This window comes from Melanotaenia boesemani, chromosome 11, assembly GCF_017639745.1.
Source record: "Melanotaenia boesemani isolate fMelBoe1 chromosome 11, fMelBoe1.pri, whole genome shotgun sequence".
Classification (NCBI taxonomy): Eukaryota; Metazoa; Chordata; class Actinopteri; order Atheriniformes; family Melanotaeniidae; genus Melanotaenia; species Melanotaenia boesemani.
The window spans coordinates 2,056,247-2,073,767 of NC_055692.1; the positions used below are offsets into that span (position 1 = coordinate 2,056,247).

The following is a 17,521-nucleotide window of genomic DNA, read 5'->3' on the forward strand; positions in this document are numbered from 1 at the left end:
GAGAAAGTCGCAGCCTATTCTCTCACTTCCTGGCTCCGTTTTCACTTTTTAATGAGCTCAGATTGAAGTTTAGCTCAATGCGACACCATGGAGGCCGTGCGCTGGATTAGAAGACAAACCCTGAGACTGGCCGGACGTCTGAGGAGCCGTAAGAGCTGCAAGAAAACTACGAGAAAACCTGATTAAAGCAACACTGCAAGCAGCAAAAATCCTGGTTACAACAAAACATGTGATTCGTCGTCACGTTGGGTTTCATGTTCCAGAAAACCTCAAACCCACTCGACGTGATGAGCAGCGCTTCCGAACCACCTGGTGAAGGCTAGTGAGAAGATGGCGGTCGCGCCGCAGAGGAAGGCCGGCTTACTGTGGAGCAGATGGAAACCTCGAGGCAGAACGTGGACGAGTTGTAAACTAAACTGTGTCTCACGTTATTACTGCGTCAGCAGCTGTATCTGATTCTCAGCTGGGTTTACGTCCCTGCTGTCGCTTTGTTTCTCATGTTTGTGTTACTGAAGAGCAAGAAAAGGTCCGTCTGGGAGCGGGTTTGTACCCATGTAGAGGTTTTTATGTTCAGACTAAAAGTTTAAATAAAAAAAAACTGAACAAAAAAACAACCTTGTAATTATGGTGTAGAAAAAGAAAAAAAAAAGATATTTTTTACATTCACATGTCAACACACACACACACACACACACACACACAGCTTCTGGTAACGCTGCCAACTTCTTTAAAGAAGAAGAAGAATCTGAAATCCTGCTCTCTGATTGGCTGCCAGGTGTTCAGTAAACTCACTGCTCATGATGCATAAAAAGCAATTGTAGGTAACCATGGTGACGCCACTGACGCTTGACGCTACTGAAGCTAAACTGTGTTAAATAAAAACTTGGAGAAATCCATCAGCGATGACTGGACTCGGTTTCAGACCGTCTCCTCGTCTGAGGGAAGAAAACTTTAACCCTTAAATGGACAAACGGAGGAAAATCATTCGTCTGTTTTCTGTTTCTAAGCTAAAATAACACAATTTCATCTTTTTAATAAACCCTTTAGTTTCTGTTTTACAGTCCGGATCTCCCAGGATGAGCTGTCCATCCTGGTCCTGGAGGATCAGTGTCCTGCAGGGTTTAGAAGTTTCCCAGCTGCAACACACCTGACTCAGACTCAGAATCAGTGTCAGGTTCAGAGTCAGAATCAGAGTCTGAATCAGAGTCAGAGTCTGAATCAGAATCAGAGTCAGAATCAGTGTCAGAGTCAGAATCAGAGTCTGAATCTGAATCAGTGTCAGAGTCAGAGTCAGAGTCTGAATCAGAGTCAGTGTCAGAGTCTGAATCAGAGTCAGAGTCAGAGTCTGAATCAGAGTCAGAGTCAGAGTCTGAATCAGCGTCAGAGTCAGAGTCTGAATCAGAGTCAGAGTCTAAATCAGTGTCAGGTTCAGAGTCAAAGTCTGAATCAGTGTCAGAGTCAGAGTCTGAATCAGAGTCAGAATCAGTGTCAGTGTCAGAGTCAGAATCAGAGTCTGAATCAGTGTCAGAGTCAGTGTCAGAGTCTGAATCAGTGTCAGAGTCAGAGTCTGAATCAGAGTGAGTCAGAGCCTGAATCAGTGTCAGAGTCAGAGTCTGAATCAGAGTCAGAGTCAGAGTCTGAATCAGCGTCAGAGTCAGAGTCTGAATCAGAGTCAGAGTCTAAATCAGTGTCAGGTTCAGAGTCAAAGTCTGAATCAGTGTCAGAGTCAGAGTCTGAATCAGAGTTAGAGTCTGAATCAGAGTCAGGTTCAGAGTCAAAGTCTGAATCAGTGTCAGAGTCAGAGTCTGAATCAGTGTCAGAGTCAGAATCAGAGTCTGAATCAGAGTCAGAGTCTGAATCAGAGTCAGGTTCAGAGTCAAAGTCTGAATCAGTGTCAGAGTCAGAGTCTGAATCAGTGTCAGAGTCAGAATCAGAGTCTGAATCAGAATCAGAGTCAGAATCAGTGTCAGAGTCAGAATCAGAGTGTGAATCAGGGTCAGAGTGTGAATCAGGGTCACGGTCAGAGTCAGAGTCAGAATCAGAGTCTGAATCAGTGTCTGAGTCAGAGTCAGAGTCAGAATCAGAGTCAGAGTCTGAATCAGTGTCAGAGTGATGAGTTAAATACAGCTGAATGACTCAGTAATACAGTTTACAGTAAAATAAACACCTTTATATTCCTGCTTATAGAGTATCAGGTTTAAATGTGGTGCTGCTTCTCCCTGTTTTTATGGTCCTATCTGGTCTTCTATCCTCCAGGATTCAGACGCCCAGCTCCTGCTTATCACCTTTAAAGGTGCATTACATAACTTTCCAACCCTGAACCCTGCGTTCTGGACACGCGTGATGGCACAGTGACATCCAGCAGTGTCCCTTTTCCATCTTGGGCGTTGGTTTCGTGTTGCGTCACACACTAGCAAGCAGAAATAAACACGCCAGCAAAAAAATGCAAGAAGAAGTTATCAGAGGAAGAGACAAGAGAAAAGGCAAGAGTCAGGTTCAGACTTCTACCGGCTGGAGAGAGCTCCGAGTTCAGGTAGGATGATGCTGTTCAGCCATCGGTAGGGCTTCACCAGATCACCTGCTAACGTTCTGTAGTGGCTCTTTAAAGAGAAATAAAAAAAATCCTCTTAAGACATAATTAAGAAAAATGAAGCAACATTTAGGTCATGATCCTCCTCTCTGTCTACGTAGGACAGCATTTAGGATAAAAATATATCAATAAAGTTCTGAATGCTGGAATGAGGTCACGTGACCTGTGCACCTGAGCTCTGCCCCCCCCCCGACATTCTCGTGATGTGCGGTTACTATGATTTTGTTTTCCATCAGGAAGCCGTTTCAGGGTTAAAAACCCACACGGATCCTTTGGCTGCAGGGTTTTAAACACAGAAAGACTCGTTTCCATGTCCATACGGGCTCAAAATGGAAAATCTTTCTGCCTCGTCTTTAAGAGACAGAGCAGCAGAACAGAAGCTCTCTGATTGGACAGTTTGATTGGTCATCATCCAATCAGATAGATGTAAAGACAAAAGTCCACATCTGCGGCTTCAGAGTCCAACAGGCAGGTTTTCACTTTACAAACACAAATAATCCGTTATCCATGGATCCATGTTCTGCTCCGGGCCCAGACAGGCTCCGGCCGGCCCTGCTGGTCTAGTCCTACGGGGGGTACGTGAAGCCGTTCATGTCTCAAACTTAGATATGACCTACTGGTACCAAAGTACTGGTGAGTCCTGGTGTCCGGCAGCTAAAGCTGAACATGTACCAGCACAAAGATCCTAAACACAGCAGCAGGTCTACACCAGAACCAGGTGTTGACCTGGTCCAGTCAGAGTCCGGACCTCATCCTGAGGATGCTGTGTTGGGACCTTCAGAAGAGTGGAGTTAATTCCTCCAGAACCCGGAGACAGACCGATAACATCCTCCAGGAAACCTGGACCACAGCTTCCTGCTGCTGGAGGAGCTTCTGCAGGTTCTACTCGGTTCTGTCTCCTGGTTTTACTTCATGAAATAAATAACGAGTTGATCTGCGCTGCTGTTGATCCGAGGCTGGATGGTGTCCTGATCAGGACTCCATAATATTCCATGTCTGAACTTTGGTTTATTTCTAGATAAACTGGAACAAATGAAACGACTTCAGCTTAATTCAGGAGTCAGAGGACCAGTCCAGCTCTACAGGACCGGTTTCTGTTCTGGGCCTCATTCATGCATCTGTCTCCCTCTTACATAAGGAGTCCGGTCCTGGAGGATTCCTGGTGGATTCCAGCTGAGGAATATTTCTGGAGGTTTTTGCTCTGAAGCTTCATTAAATAATTTCCTGAAGTTTCCTTCGGTCTGTTTTTTTTTTTTTTCCAGACATGTAAAACAGAAACTTTACTTTGATGCTGAACCTTCAGACCTGGTCAGTCTGAGGCCTGCAGGACTCATCTGGTTCCGGACCCTGAGCAGGAAGGAGCTGGTTACCTGTTCCCTCCGGATCACAGCTGCGGCAGCAGAACCGTCTCCCCGGTTCGACCCGTTTTCCTCAGACTTGGGTCCCGCGGCCCGGGCTGGTTGTCGGAGGCGGACGAAGGACGGAGAAGTCACAGGATCATGGTGGAGAAAACTACCCGGATGGATCAGTGCTCCAGCTTAGTCCCGGTTCTGGTCCCACCGCAGCTAGTCCCGGTTCTGGTCCCACCGCAGCTTAGTCCCGGTTCTGGTCCCACCGCAGCTAGTCCCGGTTCTGGTCCCACCGCAGCAGAGTTCAGGAAGATTTCACCTCAAAGACACCGAGAAAAAGTTTCTGTGTATTTACATCACATCCCGTTTTCGAGGAGGAGGAGGAGGAAGAGGAGGAGGAAGAGGAGGGAGGCAACGTGAGCCCCTGAGCGGTGACATCTGAGAACTGGGAGGAAATCTGCTGGAGGGGCTTTGGAAACTACGGAGGGCAGGAGGGACATTTCCACCGCGGTTCGGCGACCTGCTGCTGAAATCCTGTAAATTTGATTTAATTTGACATGAAAACGTCGCAGCGGTGCTGCTGGTCCAGGATCCACCTGATTTCACCTAAAAGCCTGAAAACAAGCTGGATTAAACATTTTCTTTAGACCTGTAACGATGGAGAACATTAAAACACATGTTTCAGCATAAAGTGGGTTTTTTATCAGATGACTTTCTATTTATAAGGTTTTTATTCTTCATGCAAAAAGTAAAACTATGTATGAATATTAAAAATAAAGGAAAAATCTTTCACGCATCAAAGTACAGTTATTTAAAACCATCCCACCAGGCTTCTGTTGTTTCCTTGGGCAAGGCACTTCTTCCTGAATGTTTGGTGGTTAGACGCGGATTGGCTGCCCCAGATCAGCTGTGGCTATATGTAGGCAAGCACTTTACACACACATATATATGTATAACTGACCTTGACAAGATGGTGCCGGCGTGTGCGGCTTGCTGTCTGTCTGTAGTGGTGGATGTAGCATCCCCAACCATGGAAATATCAGGAAGAAGGAACACGAGAACCTGGAGAAATACCAAGGACTCAGGAAGAGCTGGAGAAAGCCTGGAAGGTGAAGGTAACGGTAGTACCAGTGGTCATCAGAGCACTGGGGGCCGTGTCCCCCACACTGGAGAAGAGGCTCCACCAGATACCTGGAGAACCATCAGACACCTCCATCCAGAAGACAGCAGTCCTAGGAACAGCTAATATACTGGAGGACCCTCAAGCTCCCAGGACTCTGGTAGAGGACCCGAGCTGGAGATGAACAGCCACCCAGGGGAGATGGGAGGGTGGGGGAGGGAAGAGGATATATATAAATATATATATATATATATATATATATATATATATATATATATATATATATATATATATATATATTTATAGAGAGAGAGAGAGAGAGAGAGAGAGAGAGGTTAAAGCTCCATCATGCAGAGAAGAAGCCAGATGTGAACAGGATCCAGAACCAGCTTCTTCCATCTTCTCTGGACTAAGCTTCATGCTCATGTACATCCAAATCTAAGATCTTTCCCTTCGGACTAATTAGACCTGAGGAGAGAAAACAGACTGAATACTTTTAAAGTGCGTTGTACATACATAGAAACCATTATGTGAGTTTATGTGTTTTTAAATCCAGACAAACATCAAACAAGCTGAACATGTGAAGTAAATTTACACAAGCACACATTTAGCTACAAAAACTTTTCAATTTTGCACAGATTTGAACCTTTAGCGTCTTTATTTGATGAAAGCTGCGCTGCTCTGTTAAAGTACCTGTAACCTTCTTTTAAAACTGCAGTTTCACTCTGGGATAAATAAAGTATTTTTCATTTTATTTGTTAGTGTTGTTATTTAAACAGTATGAAATAAAACCAAGAATTTTTAACTCTGATCAAATACAACAGAATTCAAACAGGACTGGAAAGAAGGCTGAGCTCACTGGATCCCAGCTCCTCTCCCCTTAGTTTAACCTGCTTCCCCACATTTTCTATTAATAATAATAATAATAATAATAATAACAATAATAATAATGGACAGTATAAACAAAGGTGCCATTAAAAATCTCATTTCACTCAGAACCGGGTGAATAAATTTTTCCATGTTTGTTGTTTTCACTCTTTAGCCAGACGAAGAGACCACAAACAAAAACACACTTAACACACAAAACTTAATTATCCCTCTTAATGTAAAACCTCCCTCCCTGTTCTTTACCATGTTTAGCATGTTCTGTATGTTGTTCTTTAACATGTATGTTCTTTAACATGTTCCATTTACAACACACAAAACTTAATTATCCCTCTTAATGTAAAACCTCCCTCCCTGTTCTTTACCATGTTTAGCATGTTCTGTATGTTGTTCTTTAACATGTATGTTCTTTAACATGTTCCATTTACCATGTTTAGCATGTTCTGTATGTTGTTCTTTAACATGTATGTTCTTTAACATGTTCCATTTACCATGTTTAGCATGTTCTGTATGTTGTTCTTTAACATGTATGTTCTTTAACATGTTCCATTTACCATGTTTAGCATGTTCTGTATGTTGTTCTTTAACATGTATGTTCTTTAACATGTTCCATTTACCATGTTTAGCATGTTCTGTATGTTGTTCTTTAACATGTATGTTCTTTAACATGTTCCATTTACCATGTTTAGCATGTTCTGTATGTTGTTCTTTAACATGTATGTTCTTTAACATGTTCCATTTACATGCTGTTGGCAGCTTCATACATAACTTGTGTTGTTTTTGATGTTTCTGTAGATTTGAACGTGTTTCCTGCAGAAACCGTGAGAACACGTGAACAGTCCTTATTGCTCTTCTCTGAGGACCAGTTGCTGGTTTTATTGATGTCGTGTAGTTTTGCGTCATGTTTCTACACAGCAGAGGACGAGAGGGAAACAGTGTGTGTTGTGTGTGTGTCCAGCTCTACTTTGTTTAAAATAATCTGATCATCTTTTATTACGCCATGAAATTTATTTTCATTAAGCTTTTCTATCAAAACTTCTGTCAAAATTTCTTTTTCTTTAAAAGTTTCACTTTCAATCAAAGTTAATTAAAATAAAGTAGAAATCCTTCCATTAACAGAATCTTCTAGACGTGTTTCCAGGTGTCAGCCAGCAGGTGGCAGAAGAGTTTTATGTTCTTGCAGTCGCAGTGCAGATGAATGTAAAAACAGTCAGTAAGAGTTCAAATTCTGAACGAAAACATTTCTGCCAGGCTAATGTCAGATTTCTGTACAGTGAGACGCGTTTTTCTTTAAAAACTAAAAAAAATTATTTATTCAACATTCCTCCCTCCAGTAAAAAAGAATGATTCCATTTTTGTTGAGCATCAGTTTATTATTTCAGTGGACACCACAGCAAACAGCCCTCGTTCTGTGTGTGTAGATGAACTAAAGCTTCTCAAACGTCAGCTTCTTCAGGCCAGACCAGCTCTAACATTGTGCTGGTTGGTTATTAAGCAGCTATAACTTGTTCTAATGGCAACTAGTTAACAGTTTTACATCTATATTTCCTTATCCTGACAAATAAAGCTAACAAAACAGTTTTAGACTAACATATTGTTTAACATAAAATTACTTTATGGAGGCCAGAGAAGCTGATATCCTCTTAAAGTTACATCCTTCAAGAGAAGCAGGAATTTTATTCTGGTCAAGAACAAGAAGAAAGTTCATGTTGGTCCGATTGTTCATCCTCCAGAAGCTTCATCTGTGGTGGGGCGGGGTTACTGCGGGGGGGCGGGGGTCTGTGCAACGAACAGCTGACCGAGTTATTTCACATTTAATGAGAAACTTTATCATGACCGCGATCTGTTCATTAAAACTATCCGTTCATCCGCTCATCGGGGGAAATGCGGAAACCACAGCTTTTCCGTCTTAACCGCGCCCACCTCAAATGTCCAACCAATCACACAACACTCCTCGGATCCCCACCAGAAGAAAGTTCTGCTCGGCCGATGTGTCGAGAACCGTCCCCGTTCACGTCCGCGAGAGCAAAAATCATTACTTTGTTGTTTCAGAACGAGAAAACGTTCTCGCAGAGGATGTAGCAGCTCATTTAATCAGGTTTAAGCTAATGTAGCTCGTATGTCATCTCTAACATGTCAAAGCTGTTACTAATGTTATCCCATATTTAAGCTAACTTACATGCTAACATGCTAACGAAACCTTGACTGTAGCAGCAAACACTCAATTTATGAAAATTTAGGATGTAATTTTATCTTCGGCTAAGCGAGCAGCTAAAATAATCAACATTATGTGTCAGTACGCAGGCTAACACGTTATTTAAAGGTTGAGTCAACAGCTAGTTTTATCCTGTAAAAGTAGACAATAAATGAGACAATTTCATTTCATTCATTTTTTTATTTCAAGGAACTTTGCTTCATACAAAATGTTCAACGTAGAAACAATTGCAGAATTCAAAGTCTGGCCAAGAAACATAAAATCAGGCAAACAAACATTTCACCGAATCCCAGGAATGTTCTAGCTCTGCTGCGAGGTCGGATCTACCGTCAATGTTAAATACTGTTTTTAATAGAAATCAGTCTTTTCAACAAACCCCACAGTTTATATCAAAAATTAAAAATTAAATACTAAAATCACATGGTATCTAAAATTACTGTTTTTTACATGCACATACATTGTTAGAACATGCCTTTTTTTTTTCGTTTGCTTTGTTTTTCTTTGTTCTCTCAGAAAAAGCCCCATGTACACCCCGAATGGTACGAAGAACTAAAGAGGGGTGGATGTTAGCCAGGTAGTCCAGGTTGTTACACGGCCTTTGAGGTGGTGCGGAGGCCATGTGGTTTGAGAAGGTATTCTGAGCATTTTTCCCATAATGAAAATATTTAAATGATTTTTGAACAGAACACCTTGTCCCACTTTGAGCCATGACACTCCCATCTGACTTCGGTGAAGTGGGTAAATGTTATGCATGCAAATATATGTATAGCGTTGTTGTATTCCTAAATATTCCATTTCTTCTTTACACGTTTGCCTTTATGCATTTCAAGTCTCTTTTGTTTGCATGTTTTTATTTTTTCATAGCATTTTCTATAAAACATTTGGTCACAATCATGCTGAAGCCTGAATCTGAAGAGACCAGCATCTGAAGCTACAGGATGGATGGAGAAAGAAATGGGTGGTCTTGTTGCATAGCCCTACTTTCTTAGCCCCGTCCTTCCCCTGCTAGGGGTCAGTCTTACTCAGAGTCCTCCACGTACGTTCTAACCAGCCCACCGCCATGACGGAAATCCTGGCAATCTTATTTTCATCAGATCATCCAGTAAACAAATTGCATATAACAATTATTGTTGGTTTGTTAATCAACATACTGGAAGCTACGGAAGCACATTCCTGCCACTTGTGAATGAAAAATACTGAAAAATTCATAATTATGAGATTAAAAAGTCCACGTTATGAGATATGAAGTAATAATTATGAGATAAAAGATAAAGTTGTTGCGATCAATTAATTTTTTTCATCTCATAATGACTTTTTATCTCAGAATTTAGATGCTTTTATGTCATAATAATGACTTTTAATCCCATAATCATGACTTAAAATTGAATAATTATGAGATAAAAAGTCATAGTTGTCAAATTAAAAAGGTCATGCTATAAAAATCAAATTAATTATGATTGTGTTTTCCAGAGATTTGAATAATTTTGACTTTTATCTCATTATAATGAATTTTTATCTCATGATTGACTTTTAATATCATAATCTCATAATTAAATTTTAATTTTAATATAATGACTTTGAATCTCATAATTATTACTTTTTCATCTCATGAGTATTTATTCTCAAAATGATGACTTTTAATCTCATAACTACAACCTTTATCTCATAATTATGAGATACTTTGTCAACATTATTAACTGATATTTGGCAGGAATGGGCTTCCGTAGCCTCGGATACACGTCAGCATGCTTGTAGAAATATCACCGCTGAGAAATGATCTTCTGAATCCAAAGCAGGAATTAATTTGTCTGCTGTTATTAGCTGAGAAAACAACAAAACTTTAATTAACAGGTCCAGTTCCACATTTTTTAATGTCTAAAACTTGGTTCACAGCTCTACATTTAACATTGGAACCCACAAGAGAAGATTTCTACAGTTAGCCACATCTTTACTTCTACCGAGAGCATGTGGACATATTAGCCGTGTTCCAGTCCTTTACGCCGACTACTATTAACCGGTCAAATCTCTACAAATGTAAGAAAAATGTCAACACAGAAATACAAAATGAGGTGTTTGAGGTTGCTGGATTATTTAAACTAAAAGATAAAAAAGAAAACGAAGAACTAAAGTGACATTTAGCCAATGAAAGGGTTGCTAAGCTGCTGTTCTGTTAGCAGACGTAGCAGCTAGCAAAAGAGCTGGAATGCTACCTGATTACAAAACGTACTTAAAACTGACTTCAGCCGACAGATTTAGTAAAGTTACTTTTGTAAATCAACATTTTCATATAAATGCATGTAGATGTCGAGATGTTGGACATCGCTTTGTCAGAAATGACGAGTTGAGTTTAAATGTCTAAAATATGAAAAAGGAAACCTATTTTATTCTGTTCTAAATGTCCATGTTTCATCGGGACAATCAAACGGTGTCGAGCAGCACAGCTACAGAAACACCACCTCACCGATGCTCAGCTCCACCAGAAAGAGTTTAGAGGGAATGATACTCAGCTCCACCCACAAGTAAAGCCCTACAGCTCACCGCCTCAGAGCAGACGGGTAGAACATGAGCTTTTCCATCTGCTGTCTTTTTATATTCCTCTCACAATGCAAGCTGTCCCTGACTCATGGTTACATGTTCCTCACCAGGAGTTACCACCCAAACATATCCCCACCCAAATATATCCCCACCCAAATACATTCCCACCCAAACATATCCCCACCCAAATATATCCCCACCCAAACATATCCCCACCCAAATATATCCCCACCCAAATACATTCCCACCCAAACATATCCCCACCCAAATACATTCCCACCCAAACATATCCCCACCCAAACATATCCCCACCCAAATACATTCCCACCCAAATATATCCCCACCCAAATATATCCCCACCCAAATATATCCCCACCCAAATACATTCCCACCCAAACATATCCCCACCCAAATACATTCCCACCCAAACATATCCCCACCCAAACATATCCCCACCCAAACATATCCCCACCCAAATATATCTCCACCCAAACATATCCCCACCCAAACATGGTCATCAAACATGCATGCGAGGGACAGCATGTGTGCAGGAGGAGACGACTGAATGACCACTTACTGTTTTTTTTAATTAAAAATAATTTAGTCATTGCTCTACTTTTATGTGAAAAAAATATCTATCTGTTGTTGGTTCAGTTAAAAAAAGGCGTAGCAGTTTCTACCTCTCTGCTACTTTAAACACTAGCACTAACATTAGTTAGCATAAACGGGTAACCATTTAACATATAATGTAAGATACATAATAAATAATACATACTTTTCTGAGACCTCTTGCATCACTTTATGGTAAAATCTTCGATTTTTATATAGTCTAATTCTGACCTATACAGGAATAAATCCTACATATAGCCATTTTGTTTTTAAAGGGCCAAATTTAAATTAAATTAAATTTAAATAAAAAAAATGCTGACGTTACCTGGAGTAACATTTAACTTGTAAAACATATTTAATTATTTGATTCAGATATTTGTTATAATTATTTCCAATAATCTTTACAAGTCTATCTGTACAAACAATCAAAAAGAAAAGTCTAAAGGGGAATAAATAATAAATAAATTTATAAATAAAAATGTTCTGTGTCCAGCACAGTGGCGGCAGAATGATGGTCTGGCTGCTATAAAACAAATTTACTTTCCTAAGAGGAGCTTTGTGGGTATAAGGCTCCTCTTGATAATCTGATCTTTTTTTATTTTGTTTTTTAAACATAATCTTGCTGGACCTGACTGGAGGGGACAGAAAAAAAGTGAATAGCAAACAGAAATGAAAAGGAAAACAAAAAAAAAAGGAAGAGGAGACAAAGATTCAGCAGATAGAAGCTGCGACCTTCAATCCAACCTAACAGCAGACAAGCAGCTGCTACACCTGTACAGAAACAGAGAATTTCCTACAGCTTTTACAGGTAAACTAAGCAGACAATCATCAGGAGTTCCTAAAAAATAACCAAGACAACAACAACCAAAGAACCAGAAACACACACACCTGAACCAAAGCATCTCTTAGTGTATAAACACACTGGACGCCTCAGTGCTGAGTCAGCATGCAGAGGATGAGGAAGGAGGAGGGATCAGACATGAGGCCACGCCCCCACGGAGACTAGAGGCAGACTAGGGCGGCCCAGAGACCTGGGTCATCAGCAGCAATCCTGGAGCACAAAGCCAAGCCCCCCCACCACGAAGACCACCCCGGACCCACCATGAGCCCGGAACCGTTTCCAAAACAAGGGCTTGATTAGTTTAGCTGTTTACATTGGAAATAATAGAAAATTATGTACAAAGTCAACCTGAGAAATTACACATCCGATGAACTTTTAAATTTATAATAAAAAATAAATAAATGTGTGTAAACTATACATCTTTTTTTTATTCTTTGGTTCGTTTATTTTAAAAAATATCTGTAACAGAAAATGTCATTTAAAGAAGACTCACAAGCATTTATTCTGTCTGAGCTGCAGCTCATTTCCACCAACATGCGCCTGCAGCCAGGACGACGTGGGACTGGAACACGGCTAATAAAGCTGCTGTTTGGATATAAAAGCTGCTGCATCTGTGCAGGACGTTCACACACCCTTTTTTTTTTTTCTTTTGTCTGTAAGAGGATAAAGTGAATAAACAAATCGCCACAAACCAAAAGAAAATATGCAAAACATGTTCAAACACCAGCGATTCATTCACACAAACAAACAGCCAAAGACTGAATCACCCCCCCGATCAGACTGCAGACGGGAGCTTGTGAGGACCAAAAATACTCACATCTATCATCTAAACATGCACACTACTTACTCACATCAGTGGTTTTATGCAGAGTTAAATGCTCACAATGTCGACTACACGAGTTATAAAAAACAACAAAAATAACTGATTTCCGGGACATTTTCCGTTCCCGGTGTTCGGCGTGCTGTAGGTGTGGACACGCTTGCAGGTAAGGCTTTCTGTACAAGGTGTGTTCCTGCAGAGCTACAGACACAATGAACCACCACCTCCTCTGGTGGATGTTGCATCTTTTCTCTCTACAGTTCATCTAAAAGGATAGGCACTTTTGTCTTAAAACATTGCAAAGAAGTTTGTACGAAAGGTTAGACCTGAAATGATGGCAAACTGTAAGCAGTTCACGTAAAACACACCTGTTTTTTCATGTTATACAAAAACTAATGCACACAATGGAAAACGGACATTTTATAAAATCAATAAGCAGTTTTTTTTGTTTAGTTGTTTTTCCAATCACCATGCATCGCTTCCCTCTTAGAATCTGCAAGAAAGAATAATTTGCCAAATGTCTGTTCGACTGACACGGAGGGAAAGTCAGGCAGGATCTAGGCCTCATCATGGAATGCTAGAGTTGTAAACTAAAGGACAACACAGCTGTTTGGACAGTGTCACGACGTCTGAGGGTCAAACAACCACTTTGAACTACTGACCACACCTGTGTCCTGCTTCCATGACAACGGTGCATCACCTTCTGCTGAAACCACCAGACTTCGGATATAAACCTGGTTACGTCGTGCTGCTGAACAGAGGAAGCCACCGTGCGATCCAGAGCGACTCGTTTCTGAATGCATGCTCGCTGCTTCTGGATGCCGTCTCCATCTCTGTGCACGTCGCTAAAAGTTGCATCCACACAGAGACGAGACAAACGTTTTCTGAAAAGAGAATTATTTCCAGAAACATGAGCGTCCACAGAAAAGCCCTGAAAGCAGCATGTTGGACTCGGTGTGACGCAAAACTGAAATAAATGTTTGATTTTACACTACCGTTCAAAAGTTTGGGGTCACTTTGCCATGGAATTCAGTAGGGAAGTGACCCCAAACTTTTGAACGGTAGTGTAGCTGAAAAGGCTGCCTCACCCAGAGAGGTCACAGGTCAGATTCCTCCATTATCATGATCTTATTCTATAAAGATAATTTTGTTTATAGTTCGATATGGTGTGTCAAGCCAAAGCCGCGGTAAGACATCTCATACTGGCAGAATATGATCCTTTGTTTCATAATGCTACGGTGTATTTGTTCTCATTTAGATATCACCCACTTCCACCGTTCCTCAGATGTTCTCCTGAACATTAACCCTCCCAGTCTGGATTAAATACAGCGTTAAACACAGTGAGAATGTAAACGAAAACCTTCAAAGAAGATGATAAAACTCATCACAATTCCTCAAAAATGCATTAAAAGGTTGGTTTAAAGCCATGCTAGCACCATTCATCCTGCTCTACCTCCTGTACCTCAGCGCCCTGACGCCAGAGGCTGGGCTGGTGCTACCCCCCAAACTGAAGTGGTACCCATTGGGCACACCATGGTCTACACCAAGATCTGGAAGTAGGGCTCCCATCGTGCGAGGCAGTGTGGTCCGAGATGAGGGTCCGGCACTGGGGGTCGGTAAAGCCGCATCCTGGAAGACATCCAGCTGGTCCCGGAGGCTGCCGTGCGGGCTGCCCAGCACCTCGCCGTAGCCCCGGCCCAGGAAGGGCTCGGAGCTGATGCGAGTGACCGTGGAGGGGAAGTGGCGGGAACCGCTGTGACGCAGGGCGTTGTGCTCCGACACGCCACGACTCAGTTTGCCGGGACTCAGAGATGCCTCGCCCGACACAAAGTGCACCGGGGAGGAGTTAGCAGTCATGTAGGCCACCCCGGGCCGCGGGGTGAGGGGGGTCTGTGGGAGCTGCCGACGTCCACGACTTGGTGTGCTAGAACTGGAGCTCTGCGCCGCTGGGCTGCCCTTAGCCCAACCACTGCCCTGGATGAAAATTCGACAAGCAATTTGAAATAATAGAATGATGTGAAAAATATGTAAGAGAAGAAAAAAGAAATAAAAATGGACAGGGAGAAGGAGGAAGAGGAAAACACACGAGATGACAGAGAGAACATGTAGAGGACAGAAAAGAAGAACAAACACTAATGAAAAAGTGAAGGTGGAGGAAAAACCGTGACGACAGAAAGTGGGAAAGAAGTGAAAAGCCATGAGAGGCTGCACTAAAGGAAGACAGAAGAGTAGTCAGCAGAAAGAGGAGCAGGAATCACATTAATAAGCTGCTCTGCTGGAAAAGATTCGCTGTCAGAGCACACGGCCCTCATCGGGTCTTAACATGAGGTAAATCCAGCTGCAGGTCTGGACGCTGAATGGATCTTTCTCCTGCAATCTCCCCAACAAGCCATACTGGTTCCGTCTTTTTCTAACTGGACTGTCGTGAAGTTTAACATTTAACTCGCTAACTGAGGCCTGGAGAGTCTGAGATGGCGCTCCTAGGGTTTTACTGGGGTCACTTTGGGCTGAACTAGGGGTTTACGCTGGTTTTCGTCTCCATCTGAAGCCTTTGCTGGTGAGCTGGGTCTGAAGGGTTGGAACCATCTGGGGAGTAACGCCAGTTAATGCCAGTACGGGGCAGTTTTCTGCGGTTTGATTAGGTAAATCATGATTGGTTGCTTGTCCACAGCCAATCGTATCTGATAGATGCATCAGCTATGTGAAACTGTGACGTCATAGGAGTGTGATGCCCTCCTTGGAAAAGGCGACCTAGAATGGAGGATGTCCATGTAAACGACAATAAATCCTTCGTTTTATTAAACACGAAGCTGTTCCTGCTTTGTTCTTATCGCTGAGTCACACAGGAAGTCATCATGCTTTTTACCAACCCATGAATTGCAGTGTATTAAGCTCCGCCTCTTGGGTCAGATTGGTCATATTGGGACCCTAACGGAAAGGTCTAAAAAAGTGGAACGGGTTGGATATTCTGGTACCCTTCCCAGTTTTAGCCTGCGGAAACGTAACATTTTGCGACCTGTACCGTCCCGTACCGTCCCGTCCAGTTACGTACCGTACCGTACCATCCCGTTACGTCCCGTCCCATCCAGTTACGTACCGTACCGTACCATCCCGTTACGTCCCGTCCCGTCCAGTTACGTACCGTACCGTACCATCCCGTTACGTCCCGTCCCATCCAGTTACGTACCGTACCATCCCGTTACGTCCCGTCCCGTCCAGTTACGTACCGTACCATCCCGTTACGTCCCGTCCCATCCCATCCAGTTACGTACCGTACCATCCCGTTACGTCCCGTCCCGTCCAGTTACGTACCGTACCATCCCGTTACGTCCCGTCCCGTCCAGTTACGTACCGTACTGTACCATCCCGTTACGTCCCGTCCCATCCAGTTACGTACCGTACCGTACCATCCCGTTACGTCCCGTCCCATCCAGTTACGTACCGTCCCGTCCCGTACCATGCCATACAGTACCATTCCGACCAATTCTGTCCCTTACCATCCTGTTCTGTTCCGTACCGTACTGTCCGGTTCTGTACTGTCCTGTTCCGTGTCGTACCGTTCCGAACCGTTCTGCTCTCTCTCTGCTGATGTCTTTCCTCCTTGGCATTAAGACATGTGAATACTGCAGAGCAGCAAACTAACCAAACTTCTGCTTGTACGGAGGAGCTCACACTGATGGTGATCAGTTAATCAGGTTATTGATCAGCAGCTTGATTCCTGTGGAGGCTGTGAGGACGGTTTTAATGCACCATTCTGGACTTTGGCTCAGTTTTGGTTAAATTAAAAAAAATATTAAAGCTTCATTTACCTCATTTAAGATCTGGTAAGAACAGGAAGATTTCTACAGACTGAACTTTCTCTCTCAAGACTGATGGAATCTAATCAGCTATATGTTGGCTCTTTATGGAAAGTCATGAAACTAGAGGCAGAAACCTCAACTGGAAAGACGTTTATGTTTATTGTTATGAAAATCCCTTTTAGTGGGACCTGTTCTACATGTGCGTTCCCTCCCCACCTGCTTGTTTCCGGGTTCCTGTCCCTCGACGGGGGAGGCAGCACAGCTAGCTGAAGCAGATTTGGTATAGCAGTGTTCCCGGCTGCAGTAGCGCTCGCAGGAGTAGTACCGCTGCTTGTCTGCAGACGAGTGGTGGTGTTTCCTCTCATGGGAACGTCCACGGTCGTGGGCTCGTTCCCTGGAAGCAGCTGGGTCAGGTGTCGGATCTCCTGGTGCACCTGTGGAGGAGGAACAGGTTTCAGGGAGACTGATGTTGTTTCTGATGTGTCCTAAATCTGGTGATTGTGGATCATTGGGGCTGAAGAACGGGATTTTATCTGCATAGGAAAATGAAAAAAATGAGCAATTTTCTTTTTGAATTTTCCAGGAAAACATGCTGAAATGATGTTTCTAGGGTCTTCCTACAATGAACAAACCAGGGATGAAATTTTCATTTCAGAGGTGAAAGATTATAAAACTAAAACTCACCGTGTTTTCTAGTAGTTCGTCTAGTTTCTGTTGCTACATTTAAGCTCATTGTTCCTTTTTTTTGTTTGACTGG

General features: G+C 42.5%; 2 protein-coding genes across 3 annotated transcripts in view; both read right to left on the reverse strand.

Moving 5' to 3' along the window:
• Positions 1-4,494, reverse strand: part of ddr2l (discoidin domain receptor family, member 2, like) — a 50,377-nt gene extending 45,883 nt beyond the window's left edge. Inside the window, exon 1 of one of the 2 annotated variants that reach the window (XM_041998884.1) lies at positions 3,961-4,494. The gene's annotated coding sequence lies outside the window, so the exon portion shown is untranslated. The remainder of the gene's footprint in view (positions 1-3,960) is intronic. The other variant, XM_041998886.1, reaches the window with a different exon arrangement.
• Positions 4,495-12,211: 7,717 nt separating this feature from the next.
• Positions 12,212-17,521, reverse strand: part of cacna1ba (calcium channel, voltage-dependent, N type, alpha 1B subunit, a) — a 112,691-nt gene continuing 107,381 nt past the window's right edge. The window contains exons 48-49 of the mRNA XM_041998873.1: positions 16,981-17,198; positions 12,212-14,938 (exon numbers count right to left, since the gene is read on the reverse strand). Coding sequence (XP_041854807.1) covers positions 14,414-14,938; positions 16,981-17,198 — 743 coding nt within the window. The 3' untranslated portion in view covers positions 12,212-14,413. The remainder of the gene's footprint in view (positions 14,939-16,980; positions 17,199-17,521) is intronic.